The sequence below is a fragment of the Lissotriton vulgaris genome, chromosome 8, assembly GCF_964263255.1.
Source record: "Lissotriton vulgaris chromosome 8, aLisVul1.2, whole genome shotgun sequence".
NCBI lineage: Eukaryota > Metazoa > Chordata > Amphibia > Caudata > Salamandridae > Lissotriton > Lissotriton vulgaris.
The window spans coordinates 1,217,267,086-1,217,290,114 of NC_141696.1; the positions used below are offsets into that span (position 1 = coordinate 1,217,267,086).

The following is a 23,029-nucleotide window of genomic DNA, read 5'->3' on the forward strand; positions in this document are numbered from 1 at the left end:
AATCAGACATCGAACTACTCGTCCAACATTAACTCCTTGTTGAAACGTGCTGGTCCGGTTGCACATTTTGAAGGAATGTAACAATCTGCTCATATTTTAACAATGTACAGTTTGCGTCGATTAGAGAGCGATGGTGTCTGATTTATGGGTAACAACTGGGGGTGATGACCCAGGATAGGTATCCATGCGTGCAAGATATGAGGGTTGGTGATGCAGCCCTACTTTGCTATGTGTTCCCCGGCAACAGGATGCGGACAGGAAGACGTTTCACACCCTGCCACAACTCTCCCCTCTCACTCACCTCGGGAGCCACATAAGATATAAAAGTGTGTTTAGCAGGTTTCGGTCCTCTGACGGCTCCCAATGACCCCAACATCTCGCAGGAAGCCAGGTGTATAGGATACCTTTTCCGCCACTACTGCTTCAGCCCCGCCCAACACAACCCACAATAAACAGACAGACCGTCCCCCACATGGACACAGAAAAGGGACAACAACGACAAAACTCCTGACAGCGTTGATTGTAATAGAAAACGTCCTAAACACCGAAGAAATCCGCCACACGGCACAAAAATAGCGGCCATCTTAGACGTTTTAACTTCTGATCAGTGCGATGGAAGTTGGGATAAATTCGGAGCCACCTGGGGGATGGTTTTCACAGTGCTGTTTAGTGAAGTCCACTCTGAAGAAAGTGGTACCAAAGGGGAGGGGGGACAACTTACTACAGAGCTCACTTCTAAGCTTGAAGCTCGAGGCACTCCTTGTGTGGGAAGGTGCTGGTACTGCGAATTGTAATGAAGTTATCTGGAGGGCAGCCCCTCGGGCGGGTGAAGGCATATTTGTGCTTGTCTTGGAAGGCGGGTGCCAGCAATGCCGGACCAGATTCGGGGGCGTTCCCGAGGGCTTTTGGCTGACGTAGCGTGACGTCGCCAAATGGAAAAATTCTCGGGAACGCCCCCGAATCTGGTCCGGGATTGACGGACAGAACCCTCTCCAATGGCTAGCCTCCATTTATGGAGCTAGCCAATGGGAGGAGGGGGCGGATACCCGACCCCACAGAGAAAAAAATAAGGTTTTCCTAGCGCATGCGTACTTCGTACTTCGTACGCATTTGCTAGGCAAAACCTAAAAACGAGACCTTTGAGGAGAGGACATTTGCGTGGGGTCCTCTGTTCTGCCTCCATTTTACTTGTGTACATAGCGATTATTAAAACTTTGTTTCTCATACCAACAACTGAATTATGCCCTGGCCCTCAAATAATAGGCATTATTGCCATCCAACTCGGCAGTGGTCAAGTTATTACTTCTGGAAGTAAAAAGGAAAGACTCAGTGTGCTGTGGTGAGGCTTGTACCTGTTACATGCAGGACCCATGCAGACCTCTACAACATGAGATCAACCCACTGGACTGTCACACAGGCCACCTCCACGTGTTAAGCATTCTTCACCCGATGTAACTGTGCTACTCTAGTTACCTCGGACGGGCAGGAGTCTGAGGGGACCAGCAGGAATTAGAACCTGTGACCCTGAGGTCAAACACAGATCCCTGCAGGGGATGCATCAGTCCACCAGGACACCAGTGCTGGGAATATTTTGCCCTGGGCATGAGAAAATTGCCAGTTATTGTAGTTCATATGTGATCTACTTGCTGATGAATAGTGAAACCTGTAGCTGTTTAAAAAGAAACACCTTAAAAGACCCACAATCTTTGATATAGTGATGGAGAAGAGAAAAGGACAAGGGTAAGACATTTCCGTTTTAAAGCTTTCACCTGGAAAAATTCAAGCCACAGCATCAGATAGATACATTTATGCATTGTAATGTTACTTACTCACATGGTCCTTTTTTGAAGGGGCAAGAATTGTGCAGAAAGTGCAAATGACATACTTACTAAAAGTGAATATGTTCCTTTTTTGGCAGTTAAAAATCAAAAGTACATCGTTTATGTACAACGGAAAAAAATATTTTTGCTGAAACCAATCTCGGATATAAGCTTGAAAAATACCGCAGTGGATTACTGTAGAGGCTATGTTAGATTGTGTTATGTTAGATGCACTTGAGTAGAACACCATCTACATTTTTAGCAGCCACCTCGGTTCGAATCTCAGTAGGCTTGAAACAACATTTCACCCTTAAGTCCATCACAAGTTGAGAAAATGTGTCAAGGAGTCTGTTACACCAGTAATTTTGTTAAAATCTAAAACGTTGTGTGCACTTTATAGAATGTGCATTTTTTTATTGCATCTTTTTCCTCTTCCCTATTTGAACAAAACTAAAGATGACAGAATCCAATTTCTGACGAGTCATGTCTTGGTTGGCTGCTATAAGATGACCACGTGACAGGAAGGGGTTCAGCCTACATAGTACTATGGGCTACTGCCAGTCATCGTAGTTTAACATTCAGTGAGCAAAAAAGCATTACAAATGGCATAGCAGTTCAAGAATGAAAAATAATTGAAGTTACCTTGCTTGAGGTAATCCATAGCTGGTGCCAACTCCAACTCGAGGTAAACTGTACACAACTTTTTTAACAGTTGCTTGGTCAGGAAAATTAAACATAACCGAAGCTGTAATAGTAAGAAACTTGGAGTTAAAACATAAAATCTTGCATTATATAGATGCTGTGTACAACAGTAATCAAGAGTATTTCTTAAAATTATGCAGAATTTTTGTCAGCTATCACCAGTTCTTCAAGTGTGCCGGCCTGCGTTGCCCACAAGCCTGTCTGTGTTGTCTTAGTATCCATTCCGCCTACAACCTGACCCGGGGGTGGGCGGGGGGGGGGGTTCTTTAAGACAGTGGGGAAAGAGAGCTCCTGAGGTCACATACAGGGTGATGTGGGCAGCGGGCAGTGAGTTATATACCTGCTACCATATACCTGCCAACATGAGGAACACTCTCACCATGTAAGGGGGGTTTGAAGGGGGCCTCGTGCTGTGAAGTACTTACAAGGCACTTTTGAATCGAACCCCGCTCCCATACCCCTTCCTCCCAAAAAAAAAGAAGCTGCTGAGGCTGGTGCCAATGTCCTGGGGTGTTTTCAGACCCCTTGATGGACGTCAGCCATTCAAAGCCTCGGAAAACGAGCTGGAAAACCACTATTTACAGTGGTTTTCAGCTTGTTTTCTCTGCCATCGTGTCATACTGACTCCTCAGCGGGAGACCCTGTGATGTGAACCGATATTGCGTGTCACACGATGGCACCGTGCGAGTTGGCAGGTATGCTACAATCAGGCTTCCTCCTCTTCAGCAGTCTTTCTTTTGACAGAGTAACGGGACAGTCCAGATGATTGTGGTGCAGAAAGCAAGCACATGAGTGAGCCCAAAGGGGGCACTTAGTGGCAATTCCCTGGGAGTGTTTATGCCAGGACTCTGTGAATAAAGCGACAGCGCCCTGTTAGCCCCACAGGCAGTTGCAAGCCTTAGCAACTGGGGACTTGCCTGATATTCCATTGCTGTACACAAGTTCTAAATTCCAGAACTGGGGCGAAGCAGTTTAAAAGGTATAGCACCTGATGAAGGTGCTCAGTGTCTAATTAGGCAGTGGTCAGCGTAGGTGCAACTTAGCGGAACTAAGGACATGCTAGAAACAAGCACAGGCAAAGACAATAGGTCACGCCTTCAAATGGTATTACTCAGCCTTTTTAGGTCTCGCCTAAGCAGCGCGCATGCGCTGCATTGGAAGAAGACCATTAGCAATCGGCACAGCTTTGGGGGAAAAAACTTGCACGCGTTGCATTGCCTTGAAGGGCGTGCACGTTTGGCAAATCCCTTGTGGGAGCGAGCTTTTCCTGCTTAAGCAACATGTTCGCTTAATTTTCCTCTGTTCCAGTCTAGCCTTATTACTAGGACCACTCTAATAAGCCCATACTATCAATTTTTCTAATTGTTTTTGGCTTACTAACCTAACCCACAGGACCAGTCCCCAGTAACCAGGACTTAATTTGCAAAATAATAAGTGTTGATGTCACAAGGAGCCGGCAGCCGACACTGGCAAATGTTGGGATTGCCTAAAACCAAGGCTACGTAGTCTGGAGTGCTGATCCGCAAAAATGAGAGCCAGTGGGAACCCATCTACAACCACCAGCTCAAATTAAGCACTGCTGGCACCAAGATGTAATTCTACTCCATTTTCAATGCGGCCACCATCCATTATTCTACTTGGAGACGCTGCTATTATTCTGCAACACTTTCCACATGATACCAATTTCTTTCTACATAACAACGCTGTTTATTGTACACAGTCTTCTACCACCTCCCTGTAAACGCAATTAAAATACAATCATTACGCACCTCTGGTTGACACTTCACTGGTGAAAAACGTCTTCCTACATAGCTGACAACACACAACATCTACTGAACTATCTGCTACAATTTAATTCCATTTTCAGTCCATTTCTTCACAGTATTCCCTTCACAATGACTTTAAGAATACCAATCTTGCATGAAACTAAGATACTATAACCTCTTCATTTCCATTATTCTTTTTGAATCTTCGACCATAGCTTGCTACTTTTCCTCATCTTAAATTCCATGTGCCAAATGTTATGTTAGCGGAATTTGTAAAGTGCGCTAATGCCCGAAGGCATCTAGGCTTTATCAATTCCATCAAGGGAGAGAAAACAGAGAGACCGCAGAATTACAAAGATGTAAACAACCAGTTATTCAAGGCTTTCCTGAAAGCAAGAAGATTGGGTGCTGCTTTAATGGAAAGAGGGAGGGCATTCCATGCCTTGGATGCTCCAAGCACGAAGCTCTAGCCACCCTACCTGGAACGTTTAAACCTGGGGAGTATCGAGAGTTAGGCATTAGCAGAGGGTAGACTTCTGTGGAGCCAGTACCATTTGAAGCTCTGATTAAGCAAGTCAGGATAACATAATGGAGGGACTTATAGGCTAGGGAAAGTGCCTTAAATATGACTGGTTGATAAATAGGGAGCCAGGGCGGCTTTTTGGTTGCCTGAGAGGCAGAGTGAAATTTAGGAATTTTTAACAGAAGTCTAGCAGCAGCATTTTGAAGGACTTGCAGTTTGTTTGTGATGTATTTATGGGCCGTGTGAATTATGCTATTACATTAGTCTTATTTAGACATGATCAAGGAGGTGACAAGAAAGTTTGAAGGTTATCTGGAATTCGAGGCAAGATCTTTTTAACAGTGTAACCTCAACACCTGACCACACTGAACAATGGTTCTACCATTGCTTCGATCCTCATTTGCAGACATAGTGGCATTGCTGGAAAGATACATCTGTAAAGAATATTTATTTTGGTACTTCCCTCGTTGTATTTACAACTTCAGGATAACACTTTAATACAGAAAATTGTATTTATGTCTACAATGTTGTCAAACCTCAATCTCTTTACCTCAGCCAAATTGAATCCTCTATCAAGTGGCCTCTTCTTGTTTGACGTTCATCTCTGCTTTCACATGTAACAATTCTAGATCGTGGCAAATTACTTCATAATTCTAGCCATATTCACTCATGTGAGCTTATTGTTAATCAATTCAGCTCCTCGTTCTCCTTCATTCCAATGGGTACTTTTTTCCTAACACTAGAACAAGCTACATGTTTGCCATGTCAATCCCAACCTAGCATGTTTTACCACCTTTTATTTAACTTTTACTTTACTGCTCTCTAACCTCTGACCTTTTCAAGCTTTTCTTAGTTTCTAGTTATTCCTCATCTTGTGCTAAATTTAATTTCCTTTACCACTGAGTCCCTAACTTGAATACTCATCTCTTTCAGGGTTTCACTCCAGCTTCATCTTACTGAAAAGCTCGAGTAACTTCTCTAGTCCTTTTTTTTCCAATTCTTAATGGACGCATGGACGCGTTCCAATCCTCTCTATGACGTTACTGAAGAAAATATGTTTAAGACATTATTACTGGAATCTTCAATCTTCAATCTTAACAGATTACATGAATTCCAATTTGCCATCATTTTTCAATATCACAACATGTGTTCACAGATTTACCAAATAGATACGACCCATGCAGAAACAAGCAATTTCATACCATTGTTGGGGGTGGTAGGGGGGCAGGACTCCAGAGAGGCAAAGCCTCAGGTGGGTCATGCAGCCCCTCCCCTCCCTAAACAAGTCTATAAATAACAAACTACACTGTTCATATCTGCACACATGGTTTATGCAATGATTAATTTTATGTGTGTATTTAAAGGTATTAAACCAAAGCCAGGATGCAAGGATTTACCTGTGTTAAGTAAAAGCACTCTGAAGAAGATTCATGGCTATTAGAAGGTTGTATGATGTTACAACGCGATCCAAAAGGTTGCGGTACATCATAGCGCATCTTTTACAACGCACGTCGTTACCACGATTTGCGCTGTAGGGTGCTGGATTTAGGAATAGTAAGATTTACTATTCCAACTCCAGCCTACGTACAGTAGGGAAGGTGTTGGATAGTAAATCTACTATTCCTTAGTCTAGAGCGCCCCCCAGCGCAAGTTGTGGTAACGACTTGCGTTGTAAAAGACGCGTCGTAATGGCGCTGCGGTGGTTTGACCGTGGTGTAAAGGCTGTTTACCCTATTAGAATAGTTGGTTCCAAGTGTAAAGTAATTGTGACATGCAGTCTGTGTGGCAGGCTGCTGTGGTTTCACTGTACTGTAGTGATCAATGTGTGAGTGTGAGTTTATTCATACAGTTTATCTAAACAACTTTTATTATTGGGCCATGGTTATTTTCACTGTCACGACCTAACAGGTATATTGAAAAAATGATTTGTTTAATGTCCAGTTTACATACTTCTGTTTGCCATAAACACTTCCAAAGCTGTGTTTTGGAGAAGGTAGCGCCTTGAAAACACTGCTCGAATCTCGCTGAACATCCATTTCCCATGAAGGCCTTCTGTGTAGGCAAGGACCTGAAAATAAAGAAAAGACAGATAATGCAGCAGGCTGTTTCCATGAATATTTTGCATTATAATTTGTAAAGTGACTTAAGAAGATTAGCGGATGGCAATTTTGATTATGTGCAAAGCTTACAAGCTGCAAACAACAAGTGGTACACGAATGGATTTTCAGAAAACGATTCAATCCTTTAATATTTTTGATAGATTATCTTCTTTCAAGGCGAAAAAACAAGATGGTAAGAAGCTGAAGATCTGCCTTTATAATCCAGTAATCCTCATGGATATTACTTCGAGCAGTAGCATTTCCTGCCGTTAGATTAGTATCTGCTGACCCACCTCAAGTGTGGTAGCCTGTAGGAATTAGTCAATTGCAATAAATTGACAGATGGAAAAGTCTGGAAGACGTGAAAGGCCAGCTAATTTATTCGTAGGACAATGCAACCAAAAGAGTGAAAGCGGGTGGTACTGGGCAGGCAAGTAAGGAAGGTCTATATGACTCAGACCAGAGGACTGCCACCCCTCTGTCAATGTTCAATAGGTAGGTCTGTGGTTAGTCTGGTGATGTATTATTTCGACACTGTAACTAGATCTGTGGTTAGTCTGGTATGGTATTGTTTCGATAAGGTAACCCCAGCATGGCTTATGTTTCATCAGTGGGGTTAAAAATATATCCAGTGATTAATTTGTAAAAGAATAAGTGCCAGGGCTTTCTTTAGGAATCCTCCGCAGCTTACACCAACCACTGCCACTGCTGGCATTGACAGTGACAGTACCTACAAAACTACTAACCAGCACACTGCTAGAAGCGTGAAAAATCAGACTATTCCAAGCCACCAAAGGCAAAAAATAGGTTGGGAGGTAGGTATCATTTGTTTTAATATATAATGATTTAATAGACAATTGCTGTTCTGCTCGTCTTTAAATTATACAAACAGCACCACCATGTGGCAGCTGTCATACGTGCCGGTGTTGACAATTAAGTGCCAGTGCTGAGCACTGGAAACCACCGGCTCAAATTAAGCAGTGAATATACCGCTCTTGGCTATGTATGATGTTAGCTATGGGCTGGACACTAAAACAAAAGGATACAGGTCTGAGCCATGAAGCATTCCTCAAGTTTGAGGCTGGGCAGAACGGTCAATCAGACAGGTCATTCTGTTAAGGCAAACCTTTGTTAAACGAATGAACAAGGTAATGAGACTTGTGGTGTCAAAAACAACTGGCAGCTTCAAGAGAATCAGGAACTCAACACAGGCTCGGCCATGTTAGTCATATGTTGTCAACTGTTCTGTTTACTCACAAACACAAAATCCCCTTCAGAGGGGCCTAATATTTGATAAGCCTAAAAAAGTCGTACTTTATTAAATAAATCTTATTGAGTGCCTTCGCCAATTACTAAAAATGTGAATATTTAGAAAATGTGGTGCATTGTCTACATCCAGTGTTAGCTTTTGTAGAAAACGGGTCAGAATGTCATGGTTAAATTAATTATTAATTTAGTTGGTAATTTAAAGACCTTGATCCTGGAAATCAGACAAGACTCAACGGGCCGGTAATCAGGCTTGGATGTAAAAATATATGTCAGTCCTTCTGTATCAGGGAAATGTAGGCTACTAGTAGACCTTCACCCGGGGGTCCACGACTGCTTAGACAATTAAATAATATTAGCAAATTAAGGAAGTATATATACATAAAATGTAAAAATTGGACGTTATAAAATAGTGCAAAGAAATTTGAAATTGGAGAATAAAAATTAAGTTGGTATCCTTATCTTGATTTGTGGGAGCAGAGAAAGTACAGCAAAAGAAATTTCATATGGATGACTGGCAGCCCCAGTTGAAGCATTGGTAAAGGTAGACAAAAAAAAAAGAGCATGCCTTATGAGCAAAAAAGAAAAAAATGATATGCTAGAGTCCAACATATCACTTTGTCTTTTATAAATAAAACTCTCCAACCTTCTGAAAAATTATAATTCCGATGTTTGCATATGTTTTTCTTTATTAATGAAATATTTGGTAATATGTGTATTTGATGTACACTTAATTCTCTATTTAGTATGTATTGTTTTATGGTTCAAATCTAAGAAATTGCTTTGGTTTAGATCGACGGATTCCACTTGTGAACCAGTAGGGGTCAACGATAGTTAAAAAGCTACGAACTCCTGTACCTGATAGCATGGCAGCTTTTCTGGCTCCATCTGTTTAAATCTAGCAGCTCTGCCGGCTTCTTGGAACTAGAGACTGCAATAGCAGGCAGGAAAGGCAGCAGGCACATTACTTTTTTCTACTTAAGGTCGCAGCAGTATGCTGGCAACACACCAGCAGTGAGCTGAGTCCTGCTTCAATGCTTAGGTAAATCTAAAGGTTGTTCTCTCGGCTTTCCTAGGAAGTCAAAGTCCACGTCGTACTCGGGTGCCAGAGGCTTCTTGGCAGGGGTGCGATTGATTACTTCGTGATTAAAAAATGCTACATCATGAGTGGTCCTAGGCTAGAATAGCTGTTGAGAATGACAACCCTTTTGGTGCATTTTTCAACTTTTAATATACAGTCCAAGCCTTTACCCATGATGGCCCAATCCCCTTTTGGAACTGTGCAACATAATCAAGATTTGGTACAGCCCTGCTTACCTTCAGGACACTGCCTTTTGTCTTTCCATGTATGTATCTCAACTTTAGCTAAGACTAAGATGAGAGGTTAGATTAAAATGTGGACGGAACTAATTTTTCCTGTCCCAACCAGAGTAATATCTACTGCCTGGAGGACTGAACCAAAGTTGCAATTTCACAAGAAATATACATTTAGATTAGGAGCCTACTAAAGTGAATTAACGTCAGGATATCTGGAGATACTTAACTTTCACAAATGGTGTAAGTAGGTGCTTCACCTCATGAAGATCTTTAAACATATTTTTATTAATTTTTAGAGATTATCTGGTACAGAAAGATGTAGGCCCTGTTTGGAATAGCCAAGCACAACGGCAGTCTGGGTACATTGATGGTAATTATGCAGCCAGAAAAGCCAAAATATGTGGAATAATGAGCCACATTTTCTGATAGCATTATTTCATTATTTTGTTATTTTTACACTTATTTAAACACTGGCTGGGAATTAGTTGCACTCAATAGTACCAGTTTTACACCCAAATATAGCAATAAGCTGCAGAAATGTGACCAGTCAACCTTTGTAAAGGCCTTTCGACTGTGCTGCATCATGTGTTGCTGTGTTGTTAGTAACTTTTGAACCGTTTGAGCTAAAAACACTTTTCTTTGGGTTAAAATCTGCAGATTATGCAGCAAATGATGGATTATGTGGCAAATGTGGCAAATATATAACTATGCCAAAAACGCTGCAGCTGCACAATCACATATTTCCAGTGGCCTTGATTATATGGAGGCACGAGGCCTGAGAGAAAAAATACAAGGACTGAAGTCAGGAAAGAGGATACTCAGAAGCAAGATGCCTGGGATTTAACACTTGTCAAATGAGATACTTAAACAGATGAAAGAGTGCGAAAAATAAATGTGTGTCCGAGTAGAGTGGTGTAACACTTCTGTAGTCCCCTTCCCATGGCTGACTAGAGCGTTAGACATTAACTGAATTTGAGATATTAGACTCAAGAATCTAACCAAAGGCCTCAAAATAGTGGAATGTAGCGTTCAACTTTATTAGAAGAGAGTCAAGACTTACTTGCATATGGCTGGGTCCAAACTGAGGTGGTGTGGTGGGCAAACTGGCAATGGGTTGGAATGCTTCCCCAAGTGATTGCCAGTGGCTAGACTTAACCCCTTGGGCGCAGCCGCGATTCTGCGCCTGTGCGGCGTTTTTTGAAGTGGGCGGGTTCATGACGGCCCCCAGCCGTCATCAGCACACGCCCACCGTGATGCATGACGGCCCCCAGCCGTCATCAGCATCGAAGGGGTTAATGCAAGCATTCCTCCCATCAACTTTTGTGTGTTTGATGTAACGTCATAAGTGGCAAGGATACGCCCAGTGTTGGCCCCATATTCAGTGTCCCAGTGGAACCAAGCTAAACCCGACTGACGAGCAACACAATCATGGCGAAACTGTTCTTGGTTTGCCTGGCAGTTCAGTCTGGGCTGTTCGTATTGGAGCAGGACACGCCTGATTTGCCTGATTTGCACATGGCTGGGTCCAACCTGAGGTGGCATGATGGGCAAAAGAACGGTGGGTTGGAACACTAAACTAGGCAATTGCCAGCGGTTAGACTTATTGCAAGCAGCCTCCCATCACCTTTGCCTGTTTGAGGGCGGTGCATATCCTATACGGAGAGCAGTCGGCTGTGCACCCTCCAGTCATGGCGATTCCTTTTCCAGATTGTGTACTCCACAGAATCCACAATTAGAACAACATCCTCAAAGTAACCATATGTGTGGTTGACCCTTTCTTCTACACTATTTGTTAGAGAGTGACGTCCAATAGCAGATAACATTGCTAAGTACAATAAACCACTGCATTTGCGTTCCCACACAGAGATCTATCAACTACTGTCGAACCTGTCCATCACCCAAACGAGCCTGATGATTGGCGGCCAAGCACTTCATTGTTCTGTCTGCTCAGAGGGGCCTGAAAGAGAAGCCACTCTCCCTTTTCACACCTTTCACCCTGTGAAAACACACTTCCTTTGGCGCAATTAATTAAAACAGCAAAGCGGCTGCTAATCTTGACTGAAATCATCTTTCAGGGAAGGTTTTCTGAAGTGGTTTCCATTCCCAAGGCAGCCATGAGTGCGGCAGTTCATAAATGTTTCTTTTTTTGTAGAATGTCTTATTGACTTGTGGGAAACTTGCAAAACCGAGGCTGACCCGCAGACCCCTCGCACTCAAGAGACTCGCTCTGGCTTCTCAGCGTTACTCCGCAAGCCGAACGTGCAAGGCCAGACAGGGGGGCGGGGAGGGGGGGCATTTCCAATATTGCAGACGGATGGTTTCTAGCAACACACAGGGCCTGTGTCGGATAATTACAGTCACGAAGGAGCAGCAGAATTGGAGGGGCCCTGGCTGGACATGACCCTGAAACATTTTCTTCAAAAAATACATAATTGCTTGCAGACTCTGCCATTGTTGCTTGTTATTCTTGGGCCCGAGCGCCACAGTTTGCGGGACGGTGATTGGACCCTCTGCAAAGGCGGGCGCACCGCCGGGGAATGCACAGATGTGTTAATCAGATTAATTAGCCGCTTTGTGCCGTATGGACTCAACTGGGGGAGCACGCTGGGTCCATGAGACGCGGGCAGCGCGCCACCCAACTCCCACCAGAGACCTGTTTATGCACATTCTGCTTATGCGTGCCCTGAAGTGGACTGTTATGCAAGGCAGCCATGGAGATACGAGGATACCTTACACTGATGCCTCCGACAGCCTGTTAGTCTTTGTACGCAATCATGTCCATACTTGCCTTCTATATTGTTGCCACAGCATCTATCAAGGTTTGGTCAGTGTTTATATTTCAGAACTTCTTCAAAAAATTGAAGTAGAATTTCTTTTTATATATGTATCTATATCTTTATATATGTGCACATATTCAATTCTACTTCAATTATATATATATTCTACATACATTCTAATGTATTATATATCAAGAATATAATTTCGATTTTCTAGCAAATAGCTGCTACTATAACAAAAGGAATATTAGTGAAAGGCTGGGTTAAACCCAGATATAAACTAAAGGCCCGACAAAGCCATATGGCACAAAAGAGTTAACTCATAATGTTACTTAATTTGATGATGTGTATTAAGTATCATGACTACTTAAACTTAAATCTATACTTTGCATACCTCAATCTTTAGCTTACTCCATTCCCCCCTAGCAGCCGCAAGCTTCCCACCTCTCCCACATACGTTTGCATGCAAGGAAGGAGAGGGCAGTGCATGCAAGGAAGGAGAGGGCAGTGCGTGTTATATTATCTTGAGAGAGGCAGGTGAAGTGACAGCAGTGCTGCAGGCAATGGCAGTTTCCAGTCAGGAACACTTGCATGTGAGATGAAATGTCATAACCCGCAAACCCAATATCGATGTAGGATCTTTCAAAATATAAATGAAGGCGAAGCTGGTGACATTCTTCCAGAACTACTCACCTCCAGAACAAAGGGGCTAGCTGCTTCATTGACTGATGTCCATGCACTACATGGCAAACCTGAATCTATGTGAATGCCAATATTGACAGCACTCTCCAATTTGTAATTACATTATCAGCCCCCACATCCCCCAATTCATTCTCTAAATCACACACACATATAGGAGCTAATTTAGGAGCAAAAGGGACTATGTGACTTTACCACCTGCTCACTCACTCACTCACTCATCCATCTTATGCTTCTTTTGCTCATTCATGTTCTCGCCCTGAGGAGTCTATGCTGCTCCAAGAACCTACTCATTATCCTCTCACACTACATTCACTCTTTGATGAGAAGGTACTGAGCTTGCCGCTCATTGGAATGCTCTTTGCCCTGAAAAAAGTGAACAAGCACCACCCTTCTCCTCTTTAAAATGGCATTAAAATCCATTTTCTGTACCTAAAATTCCCCTTTAATGTCACCTTCATGACCACGATGCAAATTCTCACTGTGGCATGATCCACCAATGGAAGACTTTGCTACAATTGTACTCTCTTGTACTATCTCACGTTCTTGGTTTATATTACTACTGTTTATACTAACTTTTAGCTACCTCTTTAATAAACTGCTACCACAGTTTTTGTTAGAATGCTCACGGAAACTAGAAAAAAAATTACAAAATTTCATGAGTTGTTTAGTTCAAAACAAAATAAGCTAAAAGGCTGTACTTGTCGAATGTTTGATGTGTTAGAGTTGCAATTTCTGTAACCTTAAAAATTACTAGTAGAACTTGGCAATTGGTTGAAATTATAGATTCCACAAATACATGTCTTGATGTCAACTGCTGTCGCTTATAATTTATTTCCATTTGTCTGAATATATAGACCCAAATGTGCAATAACCACATCAAAACCCAGAGCAATTAACATCACTCGTTTTTCTAAATATTGCAATGCTGCAGGCTGAAATATCTTTCCCATTGCTAGGTTCACATTAACTATGTAGCCCTTGAACTATTGATCAGGCCCTAAAGGCTATAAAAGAATTGATCGGAATAAGATCATTTGTGGGTAGAAAATAAATGATTTTCCTGACTACATCATTTTTCTCAGCAGTTCATCAAAAATTAGAAATGCTAGGTCCTAATAGGAAACCTAGTTTAAACTTCCCATATGGGTCCTCAAGGAAGCTAAATTGAAAACCACTTTAAACATAATTCTTTGAATCTTTGGCACTCGAGAAGATAAATTAAAGAAAAGTTAAATCTAGGAATATGTGCTATATTCATGAAATAGTTTGCAATAAACATATGACAATGGCCACTTTGGATTTAATTTCACTTTTTAACCACCTCTCCATTCACAAAACCACTTATGCTATACTCAGTCACTGTGTCCTCAGAGGTGCTAAAGATATTTGTAAAAAAATCCATTTTAATCTTAAATCTCCATGGAGGGGGAACATGGTGGCTGGCGGTCAGCTAAGCAGCCGCTGGCAGACAGTCCTCAGGTGCGTTTCTGACCTCTCTGATGGGTTTCCCGCACTCGCTAATGGCATGAATTGTATGCCCTACCTTATCGCCGCTTCATGATGACCGCTGCCTCTTCAATTTTGTTGTGCCTCTGTTTTTCTGGGTCCTGTATCCTGCCTTTGCACTCCGCCTGTGGATGGCTCTGGAGAGAAACGCCGGGGCTGCGAGCTCCGCACTGGGAGTGTGCGGCCCAAGAGTGGTGCTGAAGCAGATTGAATGCTACCTGGTCCGGGTCTTGGGCGGCAGAGTGAGCAAAGGAGCCCTCCCGGGGAGATCAGGCTGTGAGTTGTACACAACGGGGGAGTTAACCCCCCAGGTAGGGCGTGGTACGTTGTGAAGGGAGGTAAGGATTCTTCAGGTCACTTCTCATATGTACTTAGAGGAAAACAGAGAGAGATTTTTTGTACTGCTGCTTGTACTGCTGCCTTTGGAAGAGAAGGGGTGGCCCCCGATTATATGGAGAATGAAGAGAGTCAGCAAGCACCATCAGCTAAATTGTGTAGGTACACCCTTAGAACGAGGGCTGTACAGCTCCCGTCCAATATCCGGCCCCCCACTCAAGATGCCTCCCCTCCAGTCATTGTAAATCTGTTGAACACGCAGAAGAAAGGAAACGGAGAAGGAGCAAGAGGGGGAAAGGCGGAAAAGAAAGGAGAAATAACTGAATTTACTGCTTGCACTAAAGGCATTGGGAGAGGTAGAGGGAAGAAAGCTTTGGCCCCCAAAATAAAGATTACACCCTCTCTGAAATCATATTATAAAGTTCTTAGCTCCCCTAACATTCGGATCTCTAGTAAAGAAGATACTTGTCCCAGTACTACCAGCAGGACGGAACTAGACCAACCCCAGAATTCACTGATGAATATGCCAATAATTACCCTGGAAGAAACACATCCTTCCTATACACCTGTGGGTACTGATAGCATGGCAGAGGCTCTTGGGGCGGGGTTGAGCAGTCCCCAGATATCTGTACATCCTGCGGTTCCACCCTCAAACCGCTTCAGTGTGTTTGAGTTACAAGATGCTCTGCCCAGTCCTTGCCTAGATTCTACGCAGCAAGTAACATCTCCTCAACAACCTTCTGCATCAGGGTCAGGGTCCTTGGCTGACATTCTTTTAGCACTCAAGGATGAGATGGGAAACAGATTCACAGTTTCGGAAACTAACCAAGCGGCAATGCTGGCATCCTGTGCGGTCATGGCTCAGAAGTTGGAAGTCATTCTTGAGCAGGAGATTCCTAAAATCAAAGAGGCACTTAATACCTCCTCAGCAGAAATGGCTAAATTAATAAGCCAAAACAAGGAAATGAAAGATGACTTAGAGCGATTGGAGAACCATTCTAGGAGGAGCAATTTGAGATTGAAGAACGTTCCTCAGGACCTAGAAGGCTCTGATATCAGGGGGTTCGTGTTCTCATTACTAAAAGAGACGGTCCTAAAGAATTCCAAAAATATAGATCTGTCACAACAAATCCAACGGGTGCACCAAGATCCCTATAAAAGAAATCCAGCAAGACAAAAGCCCAGTTAAATCCTGATAAACCTTCACACCTACACAGTCAAGGAGGCAATTTTGTCAACATCACTTAAGGAAGGTACTTTAACATCTACTGCCTTTTCCAAATCCTTTATATTTAATATCAGGTCTGATATCTGTCATGCCACAGCACAGAGGCAGTGGGAGATGGGCATACATATGGTGGAATTAAATAAACAAGGGGCTAGGGCACAAGTGAAGGTTCCTGCATCACTTCGTACCATCTGGAACAACCATATGTACTTGTTCGGTTCAGCTGAGGAGGCAGATGAGCTTATCGAAAAAATTAAGAAGTGAAGAGGTGTAAGATTGGAGCTAGTTGAAATAAGGGAAGCTCAGAGGATTCAGAGGGTTCAGGGAAAGAAAATGATTAATGACTTCTTCTAAGTTTGGCCCGAGGTATTGTAGCCGATTAGGCTTATAGCCTAAATAGAAGGGAGGGTTCCCCGGGGGTTTGTTGGGGCACCTGGGTGGGATGATATGGGGAGGAGGGGTGGGGGGAGCACTGGGTGGGGAGCAGAGGGAAAAAACTCAAAATATTCCTCTATCACCTTTTCAGTCTCAGGCGGTCTGTTCTGGATTTGCATTCAGTATAGAAATATTGGGAAGCCTTCCCACTATAGGTGAGATCTTGCAATGCGAGTCGGAAAGAAAAAATTCCTCTCGTGGAATATCAATGGTTTGCGATGCCCCTGAAGACAGATATTAGCCATGACATTTTTTCGGAGAAAAGCACCGCACAAATATGTCTTATTCAGGGGACTCATTTGAACCAGCTGGAGAGCCGTTCTGTATTTGCAGAGTACCCATGGATAACACACTTTTGCACCTCAGAACAGACAGTCCACTGCAAGGGGGTGACTATGCTAATTAAACAAGGGATGGGGTGTATAATCAAATCAATAAAAACTGACCAATCAGGGTGGTGGTTAACGACTAAACTAGATTTCGGAGTTGGTTTATGTTTCTTTTTATTGTCCCAATATCGACGACCCCTCTTATTTATGTAAGCTCCAATGGTCTCTGATGGAAGTAGCCTCCCCTATAATTATTGGAGGGGACTTTAATGTGCTCTTAGATCCTTTTAAGGACAGATCCAATCAGAGTCATTATGTAGGGGCACATTGTGTGCGCCGGTCTTTAAACAACATGATACATGATTTGGACCTTAAGGATCTATGGAGAACTAAGTTGGGTAATAGGCAGGGCTTCACTTTCCATAGTAAGAAACATGGACACTCCTCCAGGATCGATTATGTCCTGATCGACAGGTCTATTGCAGAACATAGGACATCAATAGCCATCCAGCCCAGCCATATATCAGATCACGCCTCTGTCCTATTTACTTTGGCAGGAAGCCAATATAATGTAGGACCCAGATGGACACTTAAAAGATCTATCCTAACTGATCCAGAGATAACGAGAGAGCTTAAAGAGGTACCTAAAAACTATTTCTTGGATAATATTGGCTCTACGTCTATGGACTACGTACAGGAAGCCTTTGAAGCTTATTTGAGGGGATATCTACATAGCCATATTTGCACTAAGAACAGGGAGAAAACATTGAAGACACGTAGGCTGGAAGATAAAATCTCTCCGTTAGAGGCAGAAAGGATCCGGCTCAACCAGGGGGCACCTGAAAGAATATTATTAGTCCAAAAGGACCTAGATGATGCCCGCCAGGAATTTAGAGTAAAGCTCGACCAGAAATGCAAGACACAGTGGCTGGCAAAATCCATGCAGAACTTTGAATATGGTGAGAAGGCAGGAGCCCTTCTCGCATGGAAAGCTAGAGCAGACTGTGCAAGGAATAATATAAATGAATTAATTATTAATGACAATGGGGAAATATCGAGTAGATTGGTGGACATGCAAGCTTGGTTGCTTTCACTATTTTCCGAGCTATATCAGGAGGACATCATACCAAACACGGAGATTCTTAAGAACTGGCTGAGGGAGAAATCACTTTCGACTTTAACAGCTGAAAGTAGTGAACGCTTAGATGCCCCAAAAACTGAAGGTGAGATCAGAGAGCAAATTGGTAAAAGCAAAAATAATAAGGCTGCAGGAACAGATGCTCTTCCTAGCTAGGTATATAAACTTTTGCTAGAGGAATTAGTTCCGGTTATGGGCAACCTATTTAATTCAGTTAATCAGTCTGAGGGTAGTACACCTAGGTCATGGAAAGAGGCAACAATAGTGCTTATTTTGAAACCGGCAAAGTATCCTCTAAGAGCGGATTCATATAGACCGATCTATCTGCTGAATGCCAACTATAAGATCTTTATGAGCATTCTCGCAGGGAGATTGGGCAAAATCGCTCCACAGCTGATTAACACAGACAAGAAAGGATTTATTCCTAAAAGATATGTACAAGAACAAACTCAACAGTAGAGTGGCAATATCGATCTGGCCATAGCTCAATCTGAAACCTTGGCCGTAATAGCATTAGATGTGGCCAAGGAGTTCAATAGAGTTTGCTGGATATATCTCTGGGAAGTGTGAAGGACAATGGGCTTTAGGCCCATTTTTATTCAGACCTTGATAAATTGCTATTAGGGGGCTTCTGCTATAATTCTAGTAAACGGGGTTTTAACATCTTGCTTCAATATCTGCAGAGGAACAAGAAAGGGTTGCCCCCTCTCCCCTTCATTATTCAATTTGTATATAGAACCCCTGGCACAAGCGATCAGAACAGATGAATTGATTACACCTTTTAAATCTCAACAATATTTCAGCAAGGTTGCACTATATGCAGGTGATCTGCTGTTATATACAGATAATCCCGCTGGGGTACTTCCAAGTATTGAATGTCTGCTAGACGAATTTGGATCATTGTCGGGCTACTTAGCAAATACTACCAAAACCGAGGTGATGTGCTGGAACATCAACAACTGGGGGGGGGGGGGGGGTAGAACAAGCCAAGAATTTAAATATCTGGCAGGGTTAACTTAATTAAAATGATTATCCTTTCTAAGCTAACATACCTTTTTAATGCCATACCCCTTACTTTTCCAAAATTAGACATTAGTAAAATCCAGAGTAAAATCACAAGTTTTATCTGGGCTTATAAAGGTGCCAGATTGGCTTGGAAAAAATTGAGCTGGAAGCTTATTAAAGGAGGGTTGGCTCTTCTGGATAAAGTGGTATTGTATCTCTTTTCAATTAAAAAATATCTGGATGCTACTTACAAACTCAGATGAGCCATCTTGGGGTAGACTTTTGGCTGAAATTATAAGGCTGGATAGCGGAGAAGGCTTCTTAGGCTGTTCTTAGTTTGTGGCATAAGATAAGAAGGAGATGGGAATAGGGTATTACTCTGAGTTTGCCCCAATTTGGGAATACCCTGGAATTTCTTAAGGACTGTCTCGCAACACCAATCAAAAGGGCGGGTATTGTTATATGGTCAGAACTGATATCATCAGAGGGGGTTCACCCATGGGAGGTTTTAAGAGCTAGGATTGAAAATGGCCTCTCTAGATTCAAATACATGCAATTATGCTGTTGGTACGCAGCAGAGAAGAGAAAAATACACAGAGACCGGGATGTGGAGCAATCCTTTCAAGATGTTAACTTTAAGAGCAAGGAAATCTCCAAATGGTATAAGAAGTTTTTAGAGGCAGAGGAGAAGGAATGCCCCTCACAATATTTAGTATGGAAACAGGTACCTTTGGAATGTAATATCAAAGAATTATATGAACCCTCTTTGAAGTTGCTATATAAGTAGGTCAAGCCCGGCAAATATTAAGAAGAATCATTTCTTTGTCATCAATCGATTATACTATACTCCTGCCAGGATTGTCAAGTTTGCTCCACTCTCCACTCCTAAATGTCCAAGGTATGAGTGCATCAAAGCCAATGATCTTCATATCTTTTATGAGTATCCTAGACATTTTGCTTTTTGGAGAGGAGTCAAGGAGGCTCAGTGTGGGATCTTTGGAGAGAAAATCATTTTAAATTTGACTTGGCACATAAAGTAACAACATGAGTTATATACACAGAGGTCTACTTTTATATCTTATACTGTTAGCACAGAGGGAAATTTGTTCGAATTGGAGATACCCTTTGCCTCTTAAGCCTGAAGACTGGGTTAAAGCTGCATCTACTTTGAATCGATTAGACTAGGGAGGAGGAAATGAGAACTGTTTGAATATCTGTAAGGCCTTTACAACGTGGGGTAGAGGTCTGGGGTTAGTATAAGTACTTTTGGCTCCTCTCGGTCCCATGATTACACCAAGCCACCAACAGAGGGGCAGGTCTGGTTCCTGGCACAGACCATAGCGAATGCAGCAGCAATGGGGCGCACAGGTCAGATGGGCGGCTTTTGAGAAATTGCAGACGCATACTTGGTGAGATGAGGACAAAAATAAAAAATCTTGAATCTTTGTTTATAAGTAAAAAAGCTTTATAAATAACAAAGCAGGGTTCAGTTTCCATCAATCAATGCATCCACCTTTCATATTTCCCAATGAAGATATTATTGATGCACGAACATTTCTTATGTGACTTAAAATAATAAAAGGCTTTCCAAAGTTCGCTGAGTTTTGCTACGCGGAACTCCACGAAGTTACAAAAAACCTCTGAGAAGTTCGGCGGAGTACAGTGCGAACTGCAGTTTGTGCTGGTATTTCTGCTGCTCGGGTAGAAATTCTACCCGAGCGGCAGCTCGCGAACTTACTGTTCGCGATTGTGAACTTACCGTTCGCGAGCGGGGAAAAAACTCTGCTGCACATTGCGAAGCTGAGTTTTCTGCACTCCGCGAGCTCCGCGGAGTGCGGAGTGAAGAAAACTCTGCAAACTCCGCGAACGGAGCAAAGTTGACCGCCCAGCCCTACTTTCCATCTTATTAACTAGGAAGATTATGATGCCTACGGATAACGTGGTTTGTGGTGTGCACCTTGTAAATAAATAAAATAAAAATATAAAACAATAAATGTAGTTAATGACATCCCTTTTCACTGTATGGTAACGCATTTGTTCACCGTTTCCTCTTATGTTTTCTGAAGAAGTTTAGAGGAGTTAGCAAGAAACTTACGCAGATTATCCCAATATTTTATAAGGAACATTTTCTGCAGGTGTTTTTAAAACTATTATGCACTTATTTTCTAATGAAAATAAATTGCCACGAGTTGGGTGGCATGCCAGATATTTATAATGAAGCCTGGACTAATAAATCATCTCCGCCAAAGGCAATACTCAAGAGCTTGTATTGGAGCTGGATTCTGAATAAAAGGAGTACCGACCGCATATTGGGCAGATTGACTGAGGACTTTTTGAGATTCAAGGACTTACCAATTCGGAAACTCTATTTAGACATTATTGAGAAACCATTTGATAGGTCCTTATATTTCAGATTTAGAACTGGAATATTACCTCTGCATTCCTTTACATCTCGGTGGAAGCAGCCAACTCAGACCACAGATCTCTGCCCTTCGTGTCCACACAAACAGGAGTCAGTGGCACACTTTATGTTTGAGTGTCAGGAGTATGCCAAACCAAGAAGAAAATGGCTCAAGAATTTGTGTCGTATGTTGGGGACTAGGTATCATGCTGAGGCACTGCATATTTTAATGTCAGACTCACGTTCACTCTATGTTTGCACCCTTTCAAAATTTCTATTGTGGGCCTGGCGTATTAGGAGCAAAAGGCTTAAAGAAAATGTTTAAACTTCTTTTTAACCTAAACTTTTATGAAATGCTTCTTTTTAATGAAAAAGCAAGGTTTTTAAATTCTAGTGTAATTAATTTGTTGTACTCCTTTTCACCACCAAATGAACTTGGGTATATTTTTATTATGAAGCTTTTATGATAAATTTTATCGAAATAAAGCCTTTTTGACTTTTGACTTCAGATATTTATAATTCGGAGTGCTGATAACATAAATAGATTGAACCCCAAACCCTCGTTGTTAGCCAGGGGTTTGCAGTCTCTTTTCTTCCATCTTGTTTAGGACCGGCCACAATTATTCGAGAATAACAAGCACAAACCCACTCGGTTTGTTTGACATGTTAAGGGTTAGTTTTCCATATGTTAGTGGATGTTTCGCGGTGGTGAGTCACACACTCTTATGATGAAATAACTTCCGCTCCCACAGCCAACAACTGTTCTCAACACTTTTGGTGATTATTTCGTTCCTGTTAAGCTTTTGCACAAACTACTTATACAGGCCCGCCTAGACTGTTAAACAGAGCAAAATAAAACAGCATGCAATGTATACTACCTTCATTCAAGAAGTTGGCAAACCTATCCCTCTCTCGCCATTTCTATAGTGGAAAGTTCTACAAATGCAGATCTCTAAATTATATACTATTTTGAGCGAATATGCCCCTCCTGTATAGGAGCAATAGCACAAACTAGCTCCAGATCATCATCAGTTTAAGCCCTTTTCAGTGCTACCTGTCCAAAGCTATCCTGGTCTAGAAGGGCAACACTTTACCGTAGGCTCTGTTCAACACACTCTTCAACATGGGTCCTCTTAAGTGGTTCCGTGTTAATATTCCCGGATGTAGGGGCAGTCACGTTTCTTGAAGCTGTAACCCCCGGGAGTACTTGACAACTATGAAAAAAACCTGCAGGACTGCGAGCTCCCACTGAAGACAGAAGTGTGCATACATGTCGAATGCTAGTTCGATGCCAAGAGGTACAGTCATCCATCTTTTTTGGGGCGTACAGTATTTCACAGAGATGGGAGCCTGGCGAGTGTGCATGCCTGCTGCTTGTATATCCTGTTCACCTACCTGGGAAATATGTATTCAACATTTTCTTTTTTACAGACATTTTTCACGAGAACGGCAAAGCATCAACTTTTTGGAAGGATTTCTGGTTGGACAATTGGAAAACAGTGCTTAATTCATACAGCGATTTGAAGGTAAACGGCACCAGCACTTATTTTAATTAGAGATTTCTGCAGTTCGGTTAGATGCACAGATTGCATTGTTCGCAAAAAATCTCCAGCTATTCTGAATACACCTCGGTTTCCCTTCTGCATTCCTCTTCTGTATATAAACTACTCTAAATGTCA

General features: G+C 42.4%; 1 protein-coding gene across 7 annotated transcripts in view; it reads right to left on the minus strand.

Moving 5' to 3' along the window:
- The window catches only part of NBEA (neurobeachin), a 1,820,918-nt gene that overhangs the window by 341,952 nt on the left and 1,455,937 nt on the right, over window positions 1-23,029 (minus strand). For all 7 annotated transcript variants that reach the window (XM_086935110.1, XM_086935108.1, XM_086935109.1 and 4 more), the window contains 2 exons: window positions 6,762-6,879; window positions 2,463-2,565 (listed from right to left, as the gene is read on the minus strand). In XM_086935110.1, the coding sequence (XP_086791236.1) occupies window positions 2,463-2,565; window positions 6,762-6,879 (221 nt within the window). The remainder of the gene's footprint in view (window positions 1-2,462; window positions 2,566-6,761; window positions 6,880-23,029) is intronic.